General features: G+C 38.6%; 1 protein-coding gene across 4 annotated transcripts in view; it reads left to right on the top strand.

Annotated features, from left to right (window-relative positions):
* The first annotated feature begins 208 nt into the window (after positions 1-208).
* Positions 209-10,757, top strand: part of LOC106578196 (uncharacterized) — a 60,086-nt gene continuing 49,537 nt past the window's right edge. The window contains exon 1 of one of the 4 annotated variants that reach the window (XM_082965394.1): positions 209-570. In XM_082965394.1, the coding sequence (XP_082821520.1) occupies positions 522-570 (49 nt within the window). In that variant the 5' untranslated portion in view covers positions 209-521. Of the gene's footprint in view, positions 813-10,757 lie in introns of all 4 variants that reach the window. The other 3 variants (XM_045711392.2, XM_082965393.1, XM_045711391.2) reach the window with 3 other exon arrangements.

Here is a 10,757-nt window from a genome sequence, read left to right as displayed (position 1 = left end):
GTATCACCCAGGTGGGTGCCACACATTGGTGGTGGATGAGGTGAGATTCCCCCCTTACTATATAAAGCACTTTGAGTACAGCATTTGGTAAAAAAAAAAAAAAGGTGCTATAAAAACCCATTATAATTATTCACTTTCTGTCTTCCTTCTCTCTCTCTCCTTCCCTCTCTTTCTCTCTCCTTCCCTCTCCTCTCTCACCTTCTCTCTCCTCTCTCTCTCTAGCTGTGTGTGTCTCCTCTGCTGCTCTTTTGCCCTTTGATCTTTCTCCAGTATTGGTTGTACACACACACTGCACCGAGAGAGAGTAGAGAGAGAGAGAGAGAGAGCAGAGCCGCGGGAAGCAGCAGGCACGGCCACTGCCCCGGTCAGTGCTCGCGACAGTCCCCGGATCTACCCTACCAACCAACGAGGACACGCTACACGGGAGTCCCGGAGTATCCTTTCGTTCCAACGAAGATAAGGATACACGTTTCACCCCACAGACCTGAGAAGGAGAATGTAAAAAAATAAATAAAAGGAAAATGCCTCGGAAAAAGCAAGACCAACCGCAGCGCTTAGGGCTACAATCACGTAAGTGTATTCGGTAATACAGCTTTCTGCTCCGTTCAGTGGAGCGGTAACCAGGGGCGGAGAGGTGAAACGGGGAAGGGATACGGTAGCACGAGAGGGAGATGAGCGGTTGGAATACCGTAGCCTGAGAGGTCTGGATCTACTGCACCCGGGCAGCTCGCGGGCGGCAGCCATGTTGTGAACCGAGAGAGCTGGAGCGGGTGCGCAAGCCGTGACCGCGGGGCCGGTGGATCAATAACGGGGTCAGTCGGTTCTAAAGGTTGAGTTTGGCTCGTGACACCATTACCGACACAGTCAGACAGACATCTATCCATCCGGACACACACACACACACACACACACTCACCGTAACCTCACAACATTATAGGCTACTTTGTCTAATGAGGTTACGGTAGGTTACTGCAGGCTACCGTGTGTCCGTCCGGTCTAGATAAGATGTCTGTCTGGGCCAGTAATGGTGTCACGAACTGTAGACAACATAACATGTTTTTGCTTATTGACACGATCTCATTGTTACTGTGAAGGACAAGTTATATTTACCATTTTGTACAGTTGGAACAAACAGAACGTTTCTAGTCGTTATTATAGGTCTATGCTTCTAGCACGTCAATAGCGACGTTAGAGAATGTGTCCCTCGGATCGGTTCGTGACAGCGTTATTACCGATCGGTCAGACAGACATCTGGAGCGGAGAGAGAGAGAGAGAGAGACACACACACACACACACACACACACACACACACACACACACACACACACACACACAGAGAGAGACACACACACACACACACACACACACACACACACAGAGACACACACACACACACACACACACAGAGACACACACACACACACACAGAGAGAGACACACACACACACACACACACACACACACACACACACACACACACACACACACACACACACACACACACACACACACAGAGAGAGACACACACACACACACACACAGAGACACACACACACACACACACAGAGAGAGACACACACACACACACACACACACACACACACACACACACACAGAGACACACACACACACACACACACACACACACACACACACACGTTAGAGCCCTAATAACAGGAGATGGATTGATACTCCTGTTGTTCGAATGTACAAACGGTTGTTGACGTATACGGCTAAATTTAAGATAATAACACAAGAAAGAGATGTTCCTCACTACAACATAGGGGGTTTTATCTGAAATGTACCCCATTATAACATAGGGGTTTATCTGAAATGTACCCCATTACAACATAGGGGGTTTATCTGAAATGTACCCCATTACAACATAGGGGTTTATCTGAAATGTACCCCATTATAACATAGGGGTTTATCTGAAATGTACCCCATTACAACATAGGGGGTTTATCTGAAATGTACCCCATTACAACATAGGGGGTTTATCTGAAATGTACCCCATTACAACATAGGGGTTTATCTGAAATGTACCCCATTACAACATAGGGGTTTATCTGAAATGTAATACATTACAACATAGGGGTTTATCTGAAATGTACCCCATTACAACATAGGGTTTTATCTGAATAGTACCCCATTACAACATAGGGGTTTATCTGAAATGTACCCCATTACAACATAGGGGTTTATCTGAATAGTACCCCATTACAACATAGGGGGTTTTATCTGAAATGTACCCCATTACAACATAGGGGTTTATCTGAAATGTACCCCATTACAACATAGGGGGTTTTATCTGAAATGTACCCCATTACAACATAGGGGTTTTATCTGAAATGTACCCCATTACAACATAGGGGGTTTTATCTGAAATGTACCCCATTACAACATAGGGTTTTATCTGAATAGTACCCCATTACAACATAGGGGTTTATCTGAAATGTACCCCATTACAAAATAGGGGTTTATCTGAATAGTACCCCATTACAACATAGGGGTTTATCTGAAATGTACCCCATTACAACATAGGGGTTTATCTGAAATGTACCCCATTACAACATAGGGGGTTTTATCTGAAATGTACCCCATTACAACATAGGGGGTTTATCTGAAATGTACCCCATTACAACATAGGGGTTTATCTGAAATGTACCCCATTACAACAAAGGGGTTTTATCTGAAATGTACCCCATTACAACATAGGGGTTTATCTGAAATGTACCCCATTACAACATAGGGGTTTATCTGAAATGTACCCCATTACAACATAGGGGTTTATCTGAAACGTACACCATTACAACATCGTGGTTTTATCTGAAATGTACCCCATTACAACATAGGGGTTTTATCTGAAATGTACCCCATTACAACATAGGGGTTTATCTGAAATGTACCCCATTACAACATAGGGGGTTTTATCTGAAATGTACCCCATTACAACATAGGGGGTTTATCTGAAATGTACCCCATTACAACATAGGGGTTTATCTGAAATGTACCCCATTACAACATAGGGGTTTATCTGAAATGTACCCCATTACAACATAGGGGGTTTTATCTGAAATGTACCCCATTACAACATAGGGGGTTTATCTGAAATGTACCCCATTACAACATAGGGGTTTATCTGAAATGTACCCCATTACAACATAGGGGGTTTTATCTGAAATGTACCCCATTACAACATAGGGGTTTATCTGAAATGTACCCCATTACAACATAGGGTTTTATCTGAAATGTACCCCATTACAACATAAGGGTTTATCTGAAACGTACCCCATTACAACATAGGGGGTTTTATCTGAAATGTACCCCATTACAACATAGGGGTTTATCTGAAATGTACCCCATTACAACATAGGGGGGTTTATCTGAAATGTACCCCATTACAACATAGGGGGTTTTATCTGAAATGTACCCCATTACAACATAGGGGGTTTATCTGAAATGTACCCCATTACAACATAGGGGTTTATCTGAAATGTACCCCATTACAACATAGGGGGTTTTATCTGAAATGTACCCCATTACAACATAGGGGGTTTATCTGAAATGTACCCCATTACAACATAGGGGGTTTATCTGAAATGTACCCCATTACAACATAGGGGTTTTATCTGAAATGTACCCCATTACAACATAGGGGGTTTATCTGAAATGTACCCCCCCCCCAAAAAAATAGTTTTTTTTCTATATATTTTTTTCTATACATTTCGTCTCTGCGTTTCATTATTTTCCTTCGATTCGCGAGAGGCTGTATGTATCTCACATGAGAAGAGAAAGCATCCGAGTGAGCGAAACAGCGCCCCTCTGTCTGTCTACGTGTAAGCCATCTATCTGATGCTGTGTGGTCAGAAGGAGTATGACATGGTTGCCGCCCGTAGCGTTGAAGGCAAGGGAAGCCAGTAGGCATATACCAGTGGCGGTCAGTGCCGTTCAAGATGAGGGAGGACAATTTGTTTTCATGAGCTTGACCTTATTTCTATTACAGCATATTGGATGACCGTCATTCATGTTCCATTCACCCAGTTCAATGTAACAGTGATGGGTTTAGGATACTGTCATTCATATTCACCCAGTTCAATGTAACAGTGATGGGTTTAGGATACTGTCATTCATATTCACCCAGTTCAATGTAACAGTGATGGGTTTAGGATACTGTCATTCATATTCACCCAGTTCAATGTAACAGTGATGGGTTTAGGATACTGTCATTCATATTCACCCAGTTCAATGTAACAGTGATGGGTTTAGGATACTGTCATTCATATTCACCCAGTTCAATGTAACAGTGATGGGTTTAGGATACTGTCATTCATATTCACCCAGTTCAATGTAACAGTGATGGGTTTAGGATACTGTCATTCATATTCCATTCAGCCAGTTCAATGTCAATTAATTAATTTGTTGAAAACTGTTCAACTATTGTCTTTCTCTCTGTTTTGAGTCAACTGCTCACCTCATGTTATGCACTGCAGTGCTAGTTAGCTGTAGCTTCTACTTTCAGTATTATATTCATTCTCTGATCCTTGGATTGGATGGACAACATGTCAGTTCCTGCTGCAAGAGCTCTGATAGGTTGGAGGACGTCCTCCGGAAATTTTCCTAATTACTGTGTAAGTCTATGGAAGAGGGTGAGAACCATGAGCCTCCTAGGTTTTGTATTGAAATCAATGTACCCAGAGGAGGACGGAAGCTAGCTGTCCTCCGGCTACACCATGGTGCTACCCTACATAGTGCTGTTGAGGCTACTGCAGACCTTCATTGCAAAACAGTGTGTTTTAATCAATTATTTGGTGACGTGAATATATATTACCCCTGTGATTTTACCCAAGCACCTCTATTGCTAATGCAGCCTAAACATAATGTATGCCTACCAACACACACAGATCGGCTTGACAGGATGAGTACAACTCGTTTATCAGAGATTCTTACAGGCTTCATAGTTTAAACCTCAGAGATTCTTACAGGCTTCATAGATTAAACTTCAGAGATTCTTACAGGCTTCATAGATTCAATTTCAGAGATTGTTACAGGCTTCATAGATTAAACTTCAGAGATTATTACAGGCTTCATAGATTAAACTTCAGAGATTATTACAGGCTTCATAGTTTAAACTTCAGAGATTATTACAGGCTTCATAGATTAAACTTCAGAGATTATTACAGGCTTCATAGATTAAACTTCAGAGATTCTTACAGGCTTCATAGATTACATTTTATCTTATTACAGGCTTCATAGTTTAAACTTCAGAGATTCTTACAGGCTTCATAGTTTAAACTTCAGAGATTCTTACAGGCTTCATAGTTTAAATTTCAGAGATTATTACAGGCTTCATAGTTTAAACTTCAGAGATTATTACAGGCTTCATAGATTCAACTTCAGAGATTATTACAGGCTTCATAGTTTAAACTTCAGAGATTATGACAGGCTTCATAGATTCAACTTCAGAGATTCTTACAGGCTTCATAGATTAAATTTCAGAGATTATTAGAGGCTTCATAGTTTAAACTTCAGAGATTATTACAGGCTTCATAGTTTAAACTTCAGAGATTCTTACAGGCTTCATAGTTTAAACTTCAGAGATTATTACAGGCTTCATAGATAAAACTTCAGAGATTATTACAGGCTTTATAGATTAAACTTCAGAGATTCTTACAGGCTTCATAGATTACATTTTATCTTATTACAGGCTTCATAGTTTAAACTTCAGAGATTCTTACAGGCTTCATAGTTTAAACTTCAGAGATTATTACAGGCTTCATAGTTTAAACTTCAGAGATTATTACAGGCTTCATAGATTAAACTTCAGAGATTATTACAGGCTTCATAGATTCAACTTCAGAGATTATTACAGGCTTCATAGATTAAACTTCAGAGATTATTACAGGCTTCATAGATTAAACTTCAGAGATTATTACAGGCTTCATAGATTACATTTCAGAGATTATTACAGGCTTCATAGTTTAAACTTCAGAGATTATTACAGGCTTCATAGATTAAACTTCAGAGATTATTACAGGCTTCATAGATTAAACTTCAGAGATTCTTACAGGCTTCATAGATTACATTTTATCTTATTACAGGCTTCATAGTTTAAATTTCAGAGATTCTTACAGGCTTCATAGTTTAAACTTCAGAGATTATTACAGGCTTCATAGTTTAAACTTCAGAGATTATTACAGGCTTCATAGATTAAACTTCAGAGATTATGACAGGCTTCATAGATTCAACTTCAGAGATTATTACAGGCTTCATAGTTTAAACTTCAGAGATTCTTACAGGCTTCATAGTTTAAACTTCAGAGATTATTACAGGCTTCATAGATTAAACTTCTGAGATTATTACAGGCTTCATAGATTAAACTTCAGAGATTCTTACAGGCTTCATAGATTCAACTTCAGACATTCTTACAGGCTTCATAGATTAAACTTCAGAGATTATTACAGGCTTCATAGTTTAAACTTCAGAGATTCTTACAGGCTTCATAGTTTAAACTTCAGAGATTATTACAGGCTTCATAGTTTAAACTTCAGAGATTATTACAGGCTTCATAGTTTAAACTTCAGAGATTATTACAGGCTTCATAGATTAAACTTCAGAGATTATTACAGGCTTCATAGTTTAAACTTCAGAGATTCTTACAGGCTTCATAGATTAAACTTCAGAGATTATTACAGGCTTCATAGATTCAACTTCAGAGATTATTACAGGCTTCATAGTTTAAACTTCAGAGATTATTACAGGCTTCATAGATTAAATTTCAGAGATTATTACAGGCTTCATAGATTGAACTTCAGAGATTATTACAGGCTTCATAGTTTAAACTTCAGAGATTAATACAGGCTTCATAGATTCAACTTCAGAGATTATTACAGGCTTCATAGTTTAAACTTCAGAGATTATTACAAGCTTCATAGTTTAAACTTCAGAGATTATGACAGGCTTCATAGATTCAACTTCAGAGATTCTTACAGGCTTCATAGATTAAACTTCAGAGATTATTACAGGCTTCATAGTTTAAATTTCAGAGATTATTACAGGCTTCATAGTTTAAACTTCAGAGATTATTACAGGCTTCATAGTTTAAACTTCAGAGATTATTACAGGCTTCATAGTTTAAACTTCAGAGATTATTACAGGCTTCATAGTTTAAACTTCAGAGATTATTACAGGCTTCATAGTTTAAATTTCAGAGATTATTACAGGCTTCATAGATTCAACTTCAGAGATTATTACAGGCTTCATAGTTTAAACTTCAGAGATTATTACAAGCTTCATAGTTTAAACTTCAGTCATTATAACTATAGGCTACATTTCTGTTGAATTTGTGACACTACGCAATGAGTCGTAACCTACAGTACACTGCTTCTCCAGGTTCACAATATTTTCTGTGTGGGAGAGTTTTCAGAAAAGCTAACTAAATCAAACTGAATATATTCTATATTCATAGCTGATGTTACATTTCCTACTTGACAGTACATTTACATTTTTAGTCATTTAGCAGAAGCTCTTATCCAGAGCGACTTTCACAACAACAACAAAGAACTGTTGATATTGCTCCGCCGCGGGGATTGAACCCACGACCCTAGCGTTGTAAACACCAACGCTCTACTAACTGAGCTACGCGGGATCGGAGTAGCCAGTTTGAATCTGCCTTGAATAAGAGTAGATGCCCATTCTTAAGGCAACACACACATTTTATAGCAAGAGAGCAGGGGGGTAGGGGGCGAAAAAAAAAGTTTCATATTATTGACATCACTTTTACAGTAGCCTATCACACAACGACTGTGTGCAATGCAAATGAATGACAACAGAGTGAACATTTGTAACGGTCTTCGTCGTCCTCAGATGAAGGGGAAGAGAAATCAGACCAAAGTGCAGCGTGGGAAGTGTTCGTCATTTTTAATGATAAAACTGAACACTAAATCCGACAAGCAAAGCAAAAGAACAACCCGAACAGTCCCGTCAGGTGCAAAACACTAAACAGAAAATAACTACCCACAAACCCCAAAGGAAAACAGGCTGCCTAAGTATGGCTCCCAATCAGCGACAACGATGTACAGCTGTCCCTGATTGAGAGCCATACCAGGCCAAAAACAAAGAAATACAAAGCATAGAAAAAAGGACATAGAATGCCCACCCAAATCACACCCTGACCAAACCTAAATAGAGACATAAAAAAGGTGGTCTCAGGTCAGGGCGTGACAACGTTTGATTACTTATTTTAACTGGGCTACACACGATATCGGTCCTATACTACTCAGACGTATATCCGTGTATAAAAATGGACCAGAGGCCGGGGTCAGATTGACAGAGAGGCATAAAGGTTGTTCACTTATTTGCAGACGGCTACAGGAAGCTTTTTTTAGTTGTTTTTGTTAAGTTTTGAGTAATGGTGCACTGAATAATTATAGCTAGTTGGCTAAGCTTTAATCAACATGGATATCCCAAAATGACTGGGCACTGGCAAGAGCAAACTGAGGACCACCTTGTGGAGGCGGACGCCGAGCTCACGGAGCAGCCTGCTGAGGGGACAAGCAGGAGACCCCGAGCTGGCCTTGTGTAGCGTCTGATTTGGTTGTGGTGCTCCGCTGTGTTGTCTGAGGAGGCAATACAGGACTTTTTCAATGTGTGTAGCAGAGTTCCAGATATCTGGTAATAGCCGGCTTTTGGCCGATAATTAAAAAATTAATTTATAAATACATTTGGAAATAGTGTTTATTACCTCTACATTGATGGACATAGTGTTTATTAGCCTCTACATTGATGGACATAGTGTTTATTAGCCTCTACATTGATGGACATAGTGTTTATTAGCCTCTACATTGATGGACATAATGTTCATTAGCCTCTACATTGATGGTTATAATGTTTATTAGCCTCTACATTGATGGACATAATGTTCATTAGCCTCTACATTGATGGACATAATGTTTATTACCTCTACATTGATGTACATAGTGTTTATTAGCCTCTACATTGATGGACATAATGTTCATTAGCCTCTACATTGATGGACATAGTGTTTATTAGCCTCTACATTGATGGACATAGTGTTTATTAGCCTCTACATTGATGGACATAGTGTTTATTAGCCTCTACATTGATGGACATAGTGTTTATTAGCGTCTACATTGATGGACATAATGTTCATTAGCCTCTACATTGATGGTTATAATGTTTATTAGCCTCTACATTGATGGTTATAATGTTTATTAGCCTCTACATTGATGGACATAGTGTTTATTAGCCTCTACATTGATGGACATAGTGTTTATTAGCCTCTACATTGATGGACATAATGTTCATTAGCCTCTACATTGATGGACATAGTGTTTATTAGCCTCTACATTGATGGACATAGTGTTTATTAGCCTCTACATTGATGGACATAGTTTGTATTAGCCTCTACATTGATGCACATAGTGTTTATTAGCCTCTACATTGATGGTTATAATGTTCATTAGCCTCTACATTGATGGACATAATGTTTATTACCTCTACATTGATGGACATAGTGTTTCTTAGCCTCTACATTGATGGACATAGTGTTTATTACCTCTACATTGATGGACATAGTGTTTATTAGCCTCTACATTGATGGACATAGTGTTTATTAGCCTCTACATTGATGGACATAGTGTTTATTAGCCTCTACATTGATGGACATAATGTTTATTACCTCTACATTGATGGACATGATGTTTATTAGCCTCTACATTGATGGACATAGTGTTTATTACCTCTACATTGATGGTTATAATGTTTATTAGCCTCTACATTGATGGACTTAGTGTTTATTAGCCTCTACGTTGATGGACATAATGTTTATTACCTCTACATTGATGGACATGATGTTTATTAGCCTCTACATTGATGGACATAGTGTTTATTAGCCTCTACATTGATGGACATGATGTTTATTAGCCTCTACATTGATGGACATAGTGTTTATTAGCCTCTACATTGATAGACATAGTGTTTATTAGCCTCTACATTGATGGACATAGTGTTCATTAGCCTCTACATTGATGGACATAGTGTTTATTAGCCTCTACATTGATGGACATAGTGTTTATTACCTCTACATTGATGGACATAGTGTTTATTAGCCCTACATTGATGGACATAATGTTTATTAGCCTCTACATTGATGGACATAATGTTTATTACCTCTACATTGATGGACATAATGTTTATTAGCCTCTACATTGATGGACATGATGTTTATTAGCCTCTACATTGATGGACATAGTGTTTATTAGCCTCTACATTGATGGACATAGTGTTTATTGGCCTCTACATTGATGGACATAGTGTTTATTAGCCTCTACATTGATGGACATAGTGTTTATTACCTCTACATTGATGGACATAGTGTTTATTAGCCTCTACATTGATGGACATAGTGTTTATTAACCTCTACATTGATGGACATAGTGTTTATTAGCCTCTAAATTGATGGACATAGTGTTTATTAGACTCTACATTGATGGACATAATGTTTATTACCTCTACATTGATGGACATGATGTTTATTAGCCTCTACATTGATGGACATAGTGTTTATTAGCCTCTACATTGATGGACATAGTGTTTATTACCTCTACATTGATGGTTATAATGTTTATTAGCCTCTACATTGATGGACTTAGTGTTTATTAGCCTCTACGTTGATGGACATAATGTTTATTACCTCTACGTTGATGGACATTATGTTTATTAGCCTCTACATTGAT

Source organism: Salmo salar, chromosome 18, assembly GCF_965601325.2.
Source record: "Salmo salar chromosome 18, fSalSal1, whole genome shotgun sequence".
Lineage (NCBI taxonomy): Eukaryota > Metazoa > Chordata > Actinopteri > Salmoniformes > Salmonidae > Salmo > Salmo salar.
Note: the sequence above shows the minus strand (reverse complement) of the source record. Positions and strands in the feature narration are given on the sequence as shown.